The 18148-nt window shown below is 42.3% G+C and overlaps 1 protein-coding gene and 1 pseudogene across 2 annotated transcripts; both read left to right on the plus strand.

Annotated features, from left to right (window-relative positions):
* Window positions 1-1619: 1619 nt before the first annotated feature.
* Window positions 1620-3017, plus strand: LOC310993834 (nuclear factor 7, brain-like; annotated as a pseudogene). The gene has a single exon. The product of its transcript is annotated as a nuclear factor 7, brain-like (transcript).
* A 12017-nt stretch (window positions 3018-15034) lies between these two features.
* Window positions 15035-16435, plus strand: LOC310993835 (nuclear factor 7, ovary-like; the record flags this gene model as incomplete). Its single annotated transcript, XM_083982320.1, has 1 exon — window positions 15035-16435. One exon carries the CDS (start codon window positions 15035-15037, stop codon window positions 16433-16435), a length of 1401 nt encoding a protein of 466 aa, XP_083838446.1.
* Between the last annotated feature and the right edge of the window lie 1713 nt (window positions 16436-18148).

Here is an 18148-nt window from a genome sequence, read left to right on the forward strand (position 1 = left end):
AACACAAAAAACATTATCAAAAATACATCTTTAGTTGTTGAACAGCTCATGATTGACATTTTACTTTCATTCCAGCTAAACAAATAAGTGAATGTGTGATTTGCTAGTTTCTTTTTTTTTCTTCTTTTTTTAAATAGCCTAAGTGATTCATGATAGCCAGCTATGAATGACTGTTTTTCCAGAATCACCTTGTGTGTTGTGAAGCCAGTTAGGGCAAAGAAACATGTAATATGCCGACCATCCATGTGACAAGGCTCTGGCTATTATTTCTATTGCTATGTTTAATTTTTTATTGCTACATGGTCCTATTGAAGGCCCAGGGTCTGGGTCCACGGTTCGCCACTGCTAAAACCGAATAAAGTGAAGAATAACAGCGCTACGGCAGGTACATGCTTTGCCTGCATACATAACGGGTCAGCCACCACCGGAAGTAAACAAAACGGCGTTAATTGCGTTGATTTTTTTTTTTATGTGTTAAATGTTCAAAATTAATCTCCAAAATGAACGCGTTAACTTTGACAGCACTGATATATAGGTCTCGAGATGTTACACACAACAAGATATTCACAAACAGGTTTTTCTAACAGGTTTCAAAGCTGTCAGAGCTTGTGTGTATGACAAGGAAATGTGTACGGTAGATGACCTTTTTTTCCCTATCAATATGCATAAAAGTAATTTATTTATTTATTAATTAAAAAACACATGAAAAGGCCTTTTTTAATACGAGGCACGTGCTTAGAACTGCTCCTCTACATTCATCTGGACCATAGACTGTAAAAACAATGGACGTAGCACCCATTGGTTTGGGGGAGTCTGTTTTGTGCTGCTACGACGGGGGTGTGAACTGCGCCATCTTGGATTTTAGGTGGAGTCTACTTGCCATATTTGGAGAGGTGCAGCAGTTAGCCGGCTGAGAACCCGCCCACTGAACTCGAAACAACCAATTAACGGCCGTTAACCGTCTGTAAACCTGTCACTCAACGTAATTTATGCACAAATTTAAAGACTAAACAATACTAAAACACACCGATAGTTTCCACCTCCATTAACACACCACAAGTGTTAATGGAGGTGGAAACTATCGGTAGAGACCAAAACGATAAAATTAAAGAGACTGTAAATATGTTTTTTTAAGTTGCAAAGTCGGCTATTTTAACATGGGGGTCAATGGAGAGTTGCTCACTTCTGACACCAGCCCCCAGAGGCCGCGGGGGGCACTGCAGCTTTTTGAACGCGGAAGTGGTCTTCACTTGTTGAAACAACAACTCCCCCCTTGATCTGGACTGAGCTGTTCAGCATTCCTTCACTTTTCAAAGCTCCACCCCCTCATAACTCACCAGACATAAGAAACAGTTCCTTGCACTTCCACTTCAGTCCCGGAGAAGCAGACTGAAGAAGAGACGATCAGATTCAGATTCAGACCAAACTATCAACTTCCTGAGAGTGAGTCCAGCTACAACACTGCTGCTTCAACCTGCTGACACTCCACACACTGAAGGTGAGTTTGACTAAAACCTGGACTCAGGGTCACAGTAAACTAAAGTCAGTAAAAGGGGGAGGGGAGCCATGACTGACTCTACTTCTTGTATCCTGTGTTTTCAACTTCGCTCACAGACTAAATGGCTTCCAGACCAGAGGAGGATCTCTGCTGTCCGGTCTGTAAGGAGGTCTTCAGAGATCCTGTTGTTCTGTCCTGCAGCCACAGCTTCTGTAAAGACTGTCTGAAAAGCTGATGGAGAGTGAAACAAGATCGACTGTGTCCAGTTTGTAAGACAAGATGTTCAAGAAAGAAACCACCCTGTAACCTGGTGTTGAAGAACCTGTGTGAGAGCTTCTTACTAGAGAGAGAGATATCTTCAGTGACTCTCTGCAGTCTGCACTCTGAGAAACTCAAACTCTTCTGTCTGGACCATCAGCAGCCAGTGTGTCTCATCTGCAGAGATTCAGAAACACACACCAACCACAGATTCAGACCCATCAATGAAGCTGCTTTGAAACTCAAGAAGGAACTTGAGGAAACTCTGGAGCCTTTAAAGAAGAAGTTAAAGGGTTTTGAAGAAGTTCAAGTGAAGTTTGGTCGAACAGCAGAACACATTAAGGTCCAGGCCCGACAAACAGAGAGGCAGATTAAGGATCAGTTTAAGAAGCTTCACCAGTTTCTAGAAGAGGAAGAGGAGGCCAGGATGGCTGCACTGAGGGAGGAAGAGGAGCAGAAGAGTCAGAGGATGAAGGAGAAGATGGAGGCTCTGAGCAGAGAGATAGCAGTTCTTTCACACACAGTCAGAGCCACAGAGGACGAGCTGAGAGCTGAAGACGTCTCATTCCTGCTCAACTACAAGGCTGCAGTGGAAAGAGTCCAGCAGCGCCCCCTGCTGGAGGATCCACAGCTGGACTCAGGAGCTCTGATAGACCAGGCCAAACACCTGGGCAACCTGGCCTTCAACATCTGGAACAAGATGAAGGACATGGTCTCCTACAGTCCTGTGGTTCTGGACCCAAACACTGCTCATCCAGGACTCATCCTGTCTGGAGATCTGACCAGTGTGAGACAAGGAGGAGACAAACAGCAGCTTCCTGACAATCCAGAGAGGATTGATCCTTACTGCTCTGTCCTGGGCTCTGAGGGTTTTAACTCAGGGACTCACAGCTGGGATGTCGAGGTCGGAGACGGTAAATGGTGGTCACTGCGTGTGTTAACAGAGTCTGTGCAGAGGAAGGGAAAGGGGATAAGGTCTGGAATATGGGCAATAGAGTTCAGTGTGGATAAATACAAAGCATTTTCACCATCAGCTCCAGCCACTGATCTCTCAGAGCAGAAGAAGCTCCAGAGGATCAGAGTGAAACTGGACTTGAACAGAGGAAAACTGTTGTTCTCTGATCCTGATACTAACACACACATACACACCTTCACACACACTTTCACTCAGAAGATGTTTCCACTCATTGCCACTGTTAGAAACGTCCCATTGAAGCTGTTGCCAGTGAAGGTGTCAGTGACAGTGGAGCAGAGCAGTTAGAGATAAAGAGGATGATCATATTTATAATGTTGTTCATTTCTTAAAGGGAAAAGTCAGTGAATTGAACCTGTTAAACTGCACCTGTCCTCCTGCTGCCTCATTATTACACTTTTCCTTTTTACTACTTTTAATCTGTAAAACATATTCACTCTTTTTTATCTGTATAATTAATTTCATATTACGTTTGTTATCATGACTTTGTATGGAGTGAAGAGTTAAAAAAAAAAAGATAAATTACTGACCACTTGATCAGTTGTTGTTTAATTACATATGTGAAATGTTTGTATCTGTTCATATTAAATGATCTAAAATGTATCAACATGTCAGTTCATCACAAAAGCTTAATGTACATTCTTTCCTGTTTTTCATCAACATAATAAAATGTTTTCTTGACTTGGATTCATATTCAGCTTCGTCTTTAACTCTTTCGCGACCACACTAATTCCTCAGCACATCCGCTCAGGACCACATGTTTATGGCTATTTGTTTACCTTTTATCTCACGTCGAACCGAACTCTGTACGTCACCTAGAAACAAACGGTCTTCACGTGATTGAAGAGTGACTTTACAACGTGCTCCACGAAAAAACGGCGAGTTTTTCCGCCGTTTCGTTCGTGAGGACGAAGTAGAAGAAGAGAGCTGGGTTTCTCCAAAAACGGAGCTCCCGCTCTAGTTTCAGAGAAAAACGCACTTTTGTGTCAAGTGGCAATCTGCTCATTTTACCGCTACTCTGCAGTGTGGCATGTCTCCCAATTCATTTCTACGGCTAAATAAATATATTTGTAGGCATATCTGGGGGGTGTGGCAGCCTGGAGAGCAGCGGTGCAGCGGTGTGGGTCTCTGGCTGCAGCGCAGCAGCTCCGGGACACTGCTGTGTGACTGGCCGGCGATGAGTGCTCTGTGGCGGGGGCGGCCGGTCACAGCCCCCGCTGCAGAGCGCCCGCTCTGCTGCACAGCGCCGTGAAAACAGCCGTGATAACGGGCTTTCAGATCCGAGTCTCCAAACCATAAACGTTTGTAACAGCACCGGTAAAAGTCGCCACATTTGTCGTCGGTCGCTTTTGTCAAAAGAGGGTTTGGAAAGTCGCCAGATTCAGCGAGAAAGTCGCAACACTGTAGCCGACAGCCGCACAGCGCTGCACGCTGTCCCCAGAGCAGCATTCAAGGAGAACGATTACTCAAACAAAACCAAGATCACACAGTTTATAAAAAATATTATGTTTTGATTTTAGTTTAAAACAGTTTTACATATCAGAGGACTACCATATTCACACACAGGGTACCTCAGAGTGTCTATTATCGTAATCTGTAAAAAAACGGTTTTGACGAGTTTGCTCGTCAATGGTCGTGAACGTTCGGCAGGCTGTGACGAGTTTACTCGTCAATGGTCGCGAAAGAGTTAACGTTTCCTGCATCTACACAACATCCCATTCTCTTTATAATTAGCAGCAGAGGTGGAGGAAGTGTTGAGATTAAGTACTAATACCACACTACAAGTACTCTGCACAGTATAAGTACTGCACTGAATATATCATCAGGAATGTTGGCTGATCCATCATGCCAATGCTGATGGAGCATTTTATTGTTGTCGTTGGTCAAAGTGGTTTAACAACTTGGTACAAGGCTTCAAGTAATGATTACTTCTCTGATTCTGGATCAGTTGTTGACTATTTCATTGATAAACAGGTTAAAACATGCATCACTGGGTGTTTTCACAGTGTGGTATTGGTATTTATGTATTATACAATAAAATATCAGAAAATAGTCAAACACCAAGGTACCAGAAAGTGATTCAAACACAAGTTACAAGTCATTTGTTCAACCATCATAATTACTCCACAGCTGTTTAATTCAAGTAAAAAATCCTGCATGGTTCCTCTTAAACTATAACTGGTTTCACAGAAAATGAGCATGTGGTCTGAGTTTGGACTGGATTTGAACTCCCATCCATCCTGTGTTTCCTAAGAAGCTGACAAATGGCTCCACCTGGTGTCAGATAGTTAGTTACAATCAGCTCAGCATCAGTCATGAGACAGAGGACAGGTTGATGTGAGCAGGTGTTGAGTCGTTGAAGAGAGAGGTGCGAAGTTTATGCTTGGTTAGTTGTATTTGTGCATTTGTTCATTGATTATTGTTCATTATTGTTCATTATCTTAATTACTTTGGTCTGTTTTACTAAGATTGTTTTTATAATTACCTTAAAAATAAAGGATGATAATTTCCAAGTTTATTACATGTGGGTGGTTTTGTGTTGTCAATGACAAAAATGAAGAATATGTTAATTTAATGAATATTGCTAACATAATAGCCGTAGCAGCCTACAGGTGACAGCAGAGACCTTGGCTGGGTCCATCTGGATGTTGCCTTGTGCCACAATGTTCCCCAGGAAAGACACTGAAGAGACATGGAACTCACATTTATCTGCTTTCACATACAGGGAGTTCTCCAGGAGGTGCTGGAGTGCAGACTGGACATGGTGGATGTGTTGCTCCTTGGACTGGGAGAAGATGAGGATGTAATTAAGATAAACAAAGACATAAAGATTGAGCATGGCTTGTAGCACTTTGTTTATCACTGCCTGGAAGACGGCAGGGGCATCGGTCAGCTGAACGGCATTATGAGGTACAGTGTCCAGTTGAGGTGTTGAATGGCGTCTTCCAATCATAAGGCATGAGAGCAAAGACAATCTGGCAAAGAATGAGTGGAGTGAGGCTGCATCTACTGGCTTGATTGGAGATGGTGAGCAGGTGAGAGCAGCAGGTGAAAGCTGAACTGATGAGGGGTGTGGCTGAGCAGCAGAGCAGGGGGAGGGGCAGAGCAGACTGTGACACTCTGGCTGTAGTCATCACAACCTGATCTCACAGAAATGCGTGAAATGACCACGAACACCTAGTACCAGATTCCGTGCTCCTTTCACGTAATGTGTTAAAATTACGTGAAAGAAGCACGGAAACAGTCTCCACTGAAAGCCAATGAGTCCAACTTCCGTGAGATGGCCACGCAAACCGTGTCGTGGTGGATGCACGCATTTTCAGCTTCAAAGACAACACCCCCAGTGCGTCAACAGCCTGACGAACGGTCACTGTCCCTCCTCGTCACATGCTTGACTCATTAGGTGCCCGTTTGTTTTTGTTTTTTTACTTTTCCTTAAAGCAGAAGTGAGTGATATATTTGTGTTAATATAAGTCTTAAATAGTTATATCTTCCGACAGCAATCACTTACATAGAGTGTTTGGACTGAAACACGGGTCTCTCAGTCCTTCTGCTCTGCTCTGAGCCGAAGAGAAAACATTTATCGTATCCTACAGTTTTTATCCAATGAGGAGAGAGAACGGCATGCAGGGCTGTGTGTGCAGCCAAGGAATGCCGTGAATGTGGTGACGTAGCGACGAGGACTGTTATGGTGCGCTCAAGGAAACTCGTATTTTTCCGACCGTGAAGTGGTACCAGTTCGATCTGGTACGAGTTCACCGGTCGGAAGTTACGAGTGGCCGTTATAGTGACTTTCACCGGTAAAACAGGTCGGAAAAACACGAGTGGGTTGCCTGGAACGCTACAAAGTCGTAAGTTGTGACTTGAAGCTGTAATTTACGATTTCAAAAGCCTGCCTGGAACGCAGCATTAGTGAAAACGACCGGATCACCCACTTCTGCTTTAAAGCTTTATTGAACCTGATGCTGCTGTGTCTGACGTAGTTTACAGCAAGGACGTCCTTTCGGTTATCTATTTATTTATTTAGTGATCATGGTGTTTGGTGCAGAATAATCAATCAATAAATAAATAAATTAGGTCGGAAGCTACGTCAGACCGGGGGGGGAGGGCGGGGGGGGGGGGGGGTTGTGGATTCTACAGGTGAAGACCACTTCCGCGTTCAAAAAGCTGCTCTGTTTAATCAATATTCTGAAGAAAGATCTGATTATTAGCCATAACGCTGTAACCATCCAAGGAAGACTGTGTAACAATATTATGTGCTTCTGCTGAGTCCAAAAGCCCTGTGTAATATCAACTTTATTTTAAGAAAACACGTTTTGTTTCCAATGTCATATCACGGAGAAGCACTACATTACCCATAATCCTCATATTTATCAGCGACGTGTCTAATTGGTTGAGCTTGCTGTTACCAGCAAATGAAAAAATAAAACAAATTGAGCTTATATTATTTTCTTAGTAACTAAAAGGTCTTAACATCTTTTTTGTTTTCAACATTGAATAAAAAAACGGTGCTATATTGTTAAAATTCAACAATAAAGTGCATACAAGTTGGCTTGACTTCTTTCTTTTTTTCTTTTTTTTCATAATTTTCACCAGCATCTTTCTGGTCCACATCACATCACATTTAATGTAATTTTTAATTCAATGAGTGAAATATATTTTATCTGAAAAACATTATTATGAATTCAAGGGTCAGAGGTAACTGATTAGTGTTAAATTTAACCTTTTTGACCCTGTTTCCTTGAATAAATCACTAAGACTTTGATGCGGGAAGCTGAGATTTTGATTTGATTTTGTTCAGAGCACTAGGGACAAAGTTTCTGTAGAATTTCAGACCTGTCGGACGTCCAGAAGGGTCACAGCTGACCGTCCAGGCTCGTTTCTCGGCCTTCAAAGCCTAGATTTAGAAGCCTTTTGTCTAATAACGTCCACATTCTTGGGGTTATAAGGCTGAAAGTTTAATGCATTTGTCCGGGGCCTAAGGCCATCCACCATGTGCAATTTCAAACCCGTGCGACCTTCACAAGTGTCAAAGGTCACTGATTTGTGACCTTTTTGACCCCGTTTCCTTGAATAAAACACCAAGACTTTGATGCGGGAAGCTGAGATTTTAAAATGTGGTCCAGAATCTCTAGTAGATTGTGTGTGCAAAGATTCAGAGCTCTGTGACATTCAGAAGGGTCACAAATAGCCAAAAAGCAATGCTCCTTTCTCTGACCTCTTATTAAAGGAGAAATGTTTAAACAGCAATTCTTTCATAGCTTCCAGATGCTTTGGCCTATCAGGCTGAATTTTTAGCTAAAGGAGCTGGTGTACAATCAGGAAGTAGGGGAGCTGTGCATAAAGCCAATTGGTAAGTGTCAAAGGTCACAGGGGTCAAACATCAAAGTGAATCCAGCCATTCCTGCTTTTTCTCAACAAAACATACACACTTTAAGTTATCATCATGAAATATAAATATGTTGTATATCAGAGAGTCCTCTATCAGAATATTTTGGTCCCGTTGCTCTAGGGGCCCCGGGGGGCCACTTGGCTTTCCCATGCTCCCACAGAGTTGGGTCTCGGGGTGATGGATAAGGGTCTCCCCATGAGTCCACAGGCCAAGTTTCAAGTGATTTGGTCGGTTTCTATGGAAACAGCGGCCTCAAGGATACAGAGGAATGCGGCTGTTTGAAGCCCCGCCTCTCGAAAAGTAATGGCTCAATCAGGACCGAAGACACATCAACGCGTTTGTCTTGGGCCCCCGAACCATGTATTAAAAAAATCAGAACTGTACGACTTTTGGAAATGTGTTTTGTCTATTTCGGCTTTTCTGACTCAGAGTCTGTCAGACTTGATTGATTGATTGATATCTTTATTTCGATCATGTAAACGACAGTGTAAAAAAAATAAAATAAATAAGATAAAATAATAATATAATGTATACACAACATCTCATAAGCAACGCAGTTTACATGAGCGAAAAGGAGTAGGAAGAAGTATAAACTTATCTAATCCTACCCCTATAATTTTAACTATATGTTAAAATTATAGGGGTAGGATTAGATAAGTTAAAGCGTGAGAGACCCTCTTAGTCAGAAACTTACAGACACTTACCAATTGGCTTTATGCACAGCTCCCCTACTTCCTGATCGTACACCAGCTCCTTTAGCTAAAAATTCAGCCTGATAGGCCAAAGCATCTGGAAGCTATGAAAGAATTGCTGTTTAAACATTTCTCCTTTAATAAGAGGTCAGAGAAAGGAGCATTGCTTTTTGGCTATTTGTGACCCTTCTGAATGTCACAGAGCTCTGAATCTTTGCACACACAATCTACTAGAGATTCTGGACCACATTTTAAAATCTCAGCTTCCCGCATCAAAGTCTTGGTGTTTTATTCAAGGAAACGGGGTCAAAAAGGTCACAAATCAGTGACCTTTGACACTTGTGAAGGTCGCACGGGTTTGAAATTGCACATGGTGGATGGCCTTAGGCCCCGGACAAATGCATTAAACTTTCAGCCTTATAACCCCAAGAATGTGGACGTTATTAGACAAAAGGCTTCTAAATCTAGGCTTTGAAGGCCGAGAAACGAGCCTGGACGGTCAGCTGTGACCCTTCTGGACGTCCGACAGGTCTGAAATTCTACAGAAACTTTGTCCCTAGTGCTCTGAACAAAATCAAATCAAAATCTCAACTTCCCGCATCAAAGTCTTAGTGATTTATTCAAGGAAACAGGGTCAAAAAGGTTAAATTTAACACTAATCAGTTACCTCTGACCCTTGAATTCATAATAATGTTTTTCAGATAAAAAATAAAATTTCACTCATTGAATTAAAAATGACATTAAATGTGATGTGGACCAGAAAGATGCTGGTGAAAATTATGAAAAAAAAGAAAAAAAGAAAGAAGTCAAGCCAACTTGTATGCACTTTATTGTTGAATTTTAACAATATAGCACCGTTTTTTTTATTCAATGTTGAAAACAAAAAAGATGTTAAGACCTTTTAGTTACTAAGAAAATAATATAAGCTCAATTTGTTTTATTTTTTCATTTGCTGGTAACAGCAAGCTCAACCAATTAGACACGTCGCTGATAAATATGAGGATTATGGGTAATGTAGTGCTTCTCCGTGATATGACATTGGAAACAAAACATGTTTTCTTAAAATAAAGTTGATATTACACAGGGCTTTTGGACTCAGCAGAAGCACATAATATTGTTACACAGTCTTCCTTGGATGGTTACAGCGTTATGGCTAATAATCAGATCTTTCTTCAGAATATTGATTAAACAGAGCAGCTTTTTGAACGCGGAAGTGGTCTTCACCTGTAGAATCCACAACCCCCCCCCTCCCCCCCCGGTCTGACGTAGCTTCCGACCTAATTTATTTATTTATTGATTGATTATTCTGCACCAAACACCATGATCACTAAATAAATAAATAAATAAATAGATAACCGAAAGGACGTCCTTGCTGTAAACTACGTCAGACACAGCAGCATCAGGTTCAATAAAGCTTTAAGGAAAAGTAAAAAAAAAAAAAAAAACGGGCACCTGATGAGTCAAGCATGTGACGAGGAGGGACAGTGACCGTTCGTCAGGCTGTTGACGCACTGGGGGTGTTGTCTTTGAAGCTGAAAATGCGTGCATCCACCACGACACGGTTTGCGTGGCCATCTCACGGAATTTGGACTCATTGGCTTTCAGTGGAGACTGTTTCCGTGCTTCTTTCACGTAATTTTAACACATTACGTGAAAGGAGCACGGAATCTGGTACTAGGTGTTCGTGGTCATTTCACGCATTTCTGTGAGATCAGGTTGAGTCATCACCTGTGAATTTCCAGCCGCTCTTCCTCCATCTCCTCCAGTCTTTCTACTGTCTGTCACCTGACACAAATATGTTGATGGCATGCATGACATATAAACAGATAAATTAGGGATACAACGATAAGAGTTTGATGTTATAATTATTACCTGAACAAAAAAGACTTTTACTTTGACACAATTATTACGTTTAATTTATTCCTAGCTTGTGTTATTAATCTACATGAGTTTATCTCAAAGGAATTTTAAATCGAAAGCAACTGGACTAGGTTATTTGTCTGGGAAGACGTTTCACATCTCATCCAAGAGGCTTCATCAGTTCATGCTCGCATTTGACCAGGCTGGGACTGGTCCAACTATCTGGTGTGGAGACCCAGGTTTTTAACCTCTGGGAGGGCTTTCACAAGGCCGATGATGTCACTGGGTCCCTGGGTTCCTCAGTTGATGTGAGGGTCAAAGGGCAGAGGATGTTGTTATGATGCCATGTAAAGTCCTTTGAGACAAACTGTTTATAAATTGATTGATTGAATACTTTATTGAACAAAAAACATCAAACAAGTGTTCAAAAGGATTAAAAACACAATAAAGCCCCAAAGGCTTGTTTCCATTGTGGTCCTATTAGATCAGTGGTTCTCAACCTTTTTTGAACCAACGCCCCCCTGACCATACCATGATCCTCTGACCGCCCCCCCCCCCCCCCCCCCCCCAAAAAAAAAAAAAAAAAAAAACAATGTTACAAAATTTCGCTTTAAACTTGTTTTCTACACTTATCTGTTACTTTATTCATATTTCACTGCTTTCGTGAAGCTAAGACTCTGGTAAACATTTCAAGCACCAAAACAGTTTGTCCTCATGACGAAGGTGTGTTTTCACAAGGGATTTGAAAATTTTCAAAAAGCGGACTTCAAACTTCCAGCATTTGACCTAAATTATTTATTTTTTTACAGGTCTCTAGAACAAAAACTGCCCATAATGATGGTAATGATGACGGAGCTGTCCATGGTTACTTGACCAAAAGTCTCTTGACATATCAAACAAAGAAAACTATGGACTATGGAAGTTTTAATAGCCTACTCAAAATACAAACAATATCATGACGTGAACCCTATGTTGCGGTTAAAAAAAAAAGAAAAAAAGATTGTTGATTTGGTGCTAGAATGTCCAATTGTGCGTGCAAAATTTTTTTGAGGATGCCCTCAAATCACTTATTTTGGGCACTAACTGAGGACCGAAAAGTTGGTAAACTGAATTTCAGAAACATTATCTTGGCTAACAATGTGGAACAATAAGGTGGATGTATTTCAAAAAACTTATTTCACCACTCCATATATTGATTTTTCAGCAGCTTCGGTGTAAACAAATGCACATGGCCATGTATAGATTTTTTGCGGCAAAAAATCAATACATGGCCAGGGACTGCTGGCAAAACAGCGGAAAAGCAGGACTTACATAGTTCCTCTTTGATTAAACATTTGAAATTCCTAGTTTAATGTTACACTGCTCTCACATTTCCATTGAAGGTAGCTCCCCTCCCCTAGCACAGACTTTTTTTTTTTTATTACCCCAAGCACGGACTGATGCAGGCAAGGTGCGCGTGTGTGCGTCAGGGCGGAAGAGACCACATCCATCAGAAAGGAGGGGGGTTGTAATTTTTGGAAAAAGGCAATGATGTCTTTTTGAGATGGACTATGACATTATTTGTAATATATTTCACTCAATATGACCACTGATCATAGCTAGATGGTAAAATAACAAGTAAGGTAAAGCAACTTAAAAAAAAAAAAAAAAAAAAAATCATCCCTCAAATCTGAGGGGGCACCTGCCCCCTCGGTTTCTATTGACATGACGCCGCTGGTAATTTACGGGCTTCCCTCTTCAAACGGGGTGTTTGTGCAAGACGCTATATCTAAAGACCCAACATGCACGCTGTAGAGGTGGCGGCCAAAAATCACCTTAGATCGGCAGGAAAACCCTGTCGGGTAAAGTCGGGCGGACATGTGCGTGTGCTTCACCTGTAAAGACGGCGCCGCTAAAAAAAATAAAAATAAAAAAGACGGCTCAGGTCACCTGCTCCTCGCAGAGACGAGCAGTCATAGGAGCTCTGCTATTCCTCTTTCTTCAGGCTGTAGCCTACACTAATGTTTGGCTGTACTTGGTATAAAAATCCATCTAACTTCATTCAGTAGCCTATGGGTAAACTATACAAAGGTGTGTGTGTGTGTGTGTGTGTGTGTGTGTGTGTGTGTGTGTGTGTGTGTGTGTGTGTGTGTGTGTGTCATTTAAGTCTGACGCAGCGCTCCTGTAGTGCGCACTATGGTTGGTTTGAACGTGTGCGGGAATTTCCCGCATTATGAGTGTTATATTTGCGGATTAAATCAGTTGAAAAGTAGGTTATTTATGTCGGTTATTTGCACTTAAAAAGTTGGGAAACCATTAAAGTTGAAAAAGTAGAGCTCAAATGAACTTTGTAGGAGCCAAGTTGTGGTGCCCCCCATTTTTGCCTGAGCGCCCCCCTCTCAGCCCTCACGCTCCCAGCGCCCCCCACAAAGTTCAGAACGCCCCCCAGGGGGCGGTACCGCCCCCGTTGAGAAACCCTATATTAGATGGTAGACTGTACACATGGATTTAAAACAAGAAAGACAAGCACACAACACATAGACTAAAAACATGAGAGGGAGTCACTAAGGCACATAGACTACAACATTAGGGAGAAAGACCAACAATAAAATGGATAAAACAAGAGACTGGGTCCCAAACAGAGACAGCAAAACATAAAACAGACACACAAACAAACAAACAAACAAACAAACAAACAAACAAACAAACAAACAAACAAACAATAATCTGGTGCTTCACAAAACAGGCTATACAAATAAAGACCAGTCCCAGCCTGGTCAGATGCGAGCATGAACTGATGAAGCCTCTTGGATGAGAGGTGAAACGTCTTCCTAGACAAATAACCAAGTCCAGTTGCTTTCGATTTAAAATTCCTTTGAGACACTATGACCTGGACAAATGAGAATATGCACAGGCTATACAAATAAAATTGCCTTGCCTCGCCTTTGCGCTCCATGTGCCAACGACAGTCGTTAGAGTGACTGTATTTGGTGGAAAGTTGGTTTCGACTTCATTAGTGCCCTATTGTGTTATAATGACAGTCGTTGGAGTCACAGGCCACTTGTGAATAGTTGTTTGAAAGGGCAGCATTGTAAATTGGAGATAGGTGGTGTCTGAGACCTCCTCCCCTATTGATGGATGGTTTCTCTATGGCTTCTTTAACTACCATCTGTCCTCTCTGTCTAGGATGTGAACATTGCTGTCCTCAAAGGAGTGGGCTTTCTGCTTGAGATGTAAATGGACAGCAGAGTCCAGGCCTGAGGAGTTGGCTCTCCTGTGTTGGGCCATGCGTTTATGCAGTGGTTGTTTTGTTTCTCCAAATTAGATCGTCTTTGCATTCCTCGTTGCATTGGACTGCATAAACCAGATTGCTTTTGCGGGTGTGTGGTGTTCTGTCCTCAGGGCCGCCGCAATGGGGGTGCAAACAAGGCGACCGCCTCGGGCCTTGCGCTTTGGAGGCCTCCCGGCTAATCTCCTGAATTTACATTGAAGGAAACAAGTACGATTGTGGGGGATATTTGCCAGTGTTTGGCAACCCTGGTCTGCCTGCGCGCTGCGAGGCAGTGATACGCCAAGTTACAGGCAGGGTTAGCAGGCCACCGGGGTGATTTTGGCCACCGCCTTGATCATAGCACATGGGGGGCCATTTCGTATGTAGCGCCAGGATCTGCGCCGGTACCGTGTGTCCTCCTGTATTTTAGCCGGGTCGCTACCGGGGTTTTATAAATAAATAAAAAAACTACCTTCGTCGCGGTGGAGCTGAGAACAGTTTTCCTCTCCTACAGCTGACATGTGATCTGTCACAGTCTCAAAACTCACTCACCTATAAAATACGTGCAAACCTACCTGCTAAAGGGTCTTTTGACATTTTATTTTATTGTCCTCAATGGTAAACATTAAACAGAATCATTTATTGACTATCAAAGAAACAAGATTTTCAGAACAAGGTTCCTTCATCAGGTTTTAAGTACAAGGCAAGAAATTATGACAATTTATACACCATGTTGGCAAGTAGCCTATGTAGATGTGATGGGCCGGGGAGCACTACTTCACCTTGGGCCTTGCATATCTCCCAATCGGCCCTGGCTCCGCCCCCTCACATAACTCACCAGAGACAAAGAAACAGTTCCTTGCACTTCCACTTCAGTCCCGGAGAAGCAGACTGAAGAAGAGACCAGCTTCAGACCAAACTAACAACTTCCTGAGAGTGAGTCCAGCTACAACACTGCTGCTTCAACCTGCTGACACTCCACACACTGAAGGTGAGTTTGACTAAAACCTGGACTCAGAGTCACAGTAAACTTAAGTCTAGTCAGAGGAGGGAGGGCCATGACTGACTCTACTTCCTGTCTGCTGTGTTTTCAGCTTCACTCACAGACTAAATGGCTTCCAGATTAGAGGAGGATCTCTGCTGTCCGGTTTGTACGGAGGTCTTCAGAGATCCTGTTGTTCTGTCCTGCAGCCACAGCTTCTGTAAAGACTGTCTGAAAAGCTGGTGGAGAGAGAAACAAGATCCACTGTGTCCAGTTTGTAAGACAAGATCTTCAAGAAACCAACCACCCTGTAACCTGGTGTTGAAGAACCTGTGTGAGAGCTTCTTACTAGAGAGGGAGCAGAGATCTTCAGAGGCTCTCTGCAGTCTGCACTCTGAGAAACTCAAACTCTTCTGTCTGGACCATCAGCAGCCAGTGTGTCTCATCTGCAGAGATTCAAAAACACACACCAACCACAGATTCAGACCCATCAATGAAGCTGCTTTGAAACTCAAGAAGGAACTTGAGGAAACTCTGGAGCCCTTAAAGAAGAAGTTAAAGGGTTTTGAAGAAGTTCAAGTGAAGTTTGGTCGAACAGCAAAACACATTAAGGTCCAGGCCCGACACACAGAGAGGCAGATTAAGGATCAGTTCAAGAAGCTTCACCAGTTTCTAGAAGAGGAAGAGGAGGCCAGGATGGCTGCACTGAGGGAGGAAGAGGAGCAGAAGAGTCAGAGGATGAAGGAGAAGATGGAGGCTCTGAGCAGAGAGATAGCAGCTCTTTCACACACAGTCAGAGCCACAGAGGACGAGCTGAGAGCTGAAGACGTCTCATTCCTGCTCAACTACAAGGCTGCAGTGGAAAGAGTCCAGCAGCGCCCCCTGCTGGAGGATCCACAGCTGGACTCAGGAGCTCTGATAGACCAGGCCAAACACCTGGGCAACCTGACCTTCAACATCTGGAACAAGATGAAGGACATGGTCTCCTACAGTCCTGTGGTTCTGGACCCAAACACTGCTCGTCCAGGACTCATCCTGTCTGGAGATCTGACCAGTGGGAGAGGAGGAGGAGAAGAACAGCAGCTTCCTGACAATCCAGAGAGGTTTGATTATTACCCCTCTGTCCTGGGCTCTGAGGGTTTTAACTCAGGGACTCACAGCTGGGATGTCGAGGTTGGAGACAGTACAACATGGGCACTAGGTGTGTTACCAGAGTCTGGGCAGAGGAAGGGAAAGAAGATAGGGTCTGGATTATGGATGTTATGGTTGAATGAAGGTAATTACTCAGCATATTCACCATCAACTCCAGTCATTGATTTCCCAGAGCAGAAGAAGTTCCAGAGGATCAGAGTGAATCTGGACTTCAACAGAGGAAAACTGTCGTTCTCCGATCCTGATACTAACACACACATACACACCTTCACACACACTTTCACTCAGAAGATGTTTCCACTCATTGCCACTGTTAGAAATGTCCCATTGAAGCTGTTACCAGTGAAGGTGTCAGTGACAGTGGAGCAGAGCAGTTAGAGATAAAGAGGATGATCATATTTATAATGTTGTTCATTTCTTAAAGGGAAAAGTCAGTGAATTGAACCTGTTAAACTGCACCTGTCCTCCTGCTGTCTCATTATTACACTTTTCCTTTTTTACTACTTTTAATCTGGAAAACATATTCACTCTTTTTTATCTGTATAATTAATTTCATATTACGTTTGTTATCATGACTTTGTATGGAGTGAAGAGTTAAAAAAAAAAAAAGATAAATTACTGACCACTTGATCAGTTGATCACTTTCTTCTTGTTTAATTACATATGTGAAATGTTTGTATCTGTTCATATTAAATGATCTAAAATGTATCAACGTGTCAGTTCATCACAAAAGCTTAATGTACATTCTTTCCTGTTTTTCATCAACATAATAAAATGTTTTATTGACTTGGATTCACATTCAGCTTCGTCTTTAACGTTTCCTGCATCTACACAACATCCCATTCTCTTTATAATTAGCAGCAGAGGTGGAGGAAGTGTTGAGATGAAGTACTAACACCACACTGTGTACAAGTACTCTGCACAGTATAAGTACTGCACTGAATATATCATCAGGAATGTTGGCTGATCCATCATGTCAATGCTGATGCAGCATTTTATTGTTGTCGCTGGTCAAAGTGGTTTAACAACTTGGTACAAGGCTTCAAGTAATGATTACTTCTCTGATTCTGGATCAGTTGTTGACTATTTCATTGATAAACAGGTTAAAACATGCATCATTGGGTGTTTTCACAGTGTGGTATTGGTATTTATGTATTATACAGTAAAATATCAGAAAATAGTCAAACACCAAGGTACCAGAAAGTGATTCAAACACAAGTTACAAGTCATTTGTTCAACCATCATAATTACTCCACAGCTGTTTAATTCAAGTAAAAAATCCTGCATGGTTCCTCTTAAACTATAACTGGTTTCATAGAAAATGAGCATGTGGTCTGAGTGTGGACTGGATTTGAACTCCCATCCATCCTGTGTTTCCTAAGAAGCTGACAAATGGCTCCACCTGGTGTCAGATAGTTAGTTACAATCAGCTCAGCATCAGTCATGAGACAGAGGACAGGTTGATGTGAGCAGGTGTTGAGTCGTTGAAGAGAGAGGTGTGAAGTTTATGCTTGGTTAGTTGTATTTGTGCATTTGTTCATTGATTATTGTTCATTATCTTAATTACTTTGGTCTGTTTTACTAAGATTGTTTTTATAATTACCTTAAAAATAAAGGATGATAATTTCCAAGTTTATTACATGTGGGTGGTTTTGTGTTGTCAATGACAAAAATGAAGAATATGTTAATTTAATGAATATTGCTAACATATTAGCCGTAGCAGCCTACAGGTGACAGCAGAGAACTTGGCTGGGTCCATCTGGATGTTGCTTTGTGCCACAATGTTCCCCAGGAAAGACACTGAAGAGACATGGAACTCACATGTATCTGCTTTCACATACAGGGAGTTCTCCAGGAGGTGCTGGAGTGCAGACTGGACATGGTGGATGTGTTGCTCCTTGGACTGGGAGAAGGTGAGGATGTAATTAAGATAAACAAAGACATAAAGATTGAGCATGGCTTGGAGCACTTTGTTTATCACTGCCTGGAAGACGGCAGGGGCATCGGTCTGGCCGAACGGCATTACGAGGTATTCATAATGTCCTGTTGAGGTGTTGAATGCCATCTTCCAATCATCAGGCATGAGAGCAA

The sequence above is a fragment of the Trachurus trachurus genome, assembly GCF_905171665.1.
Source record: "Trachurus trachurus genome assembly, chromosome: 11".
Taxonomy (NCBI): Eukaryota; Metazoa; Chordata; class Actinopteri; order Carangiformes; family Carangidae; genus Trachurus; species Trachurus trachurus.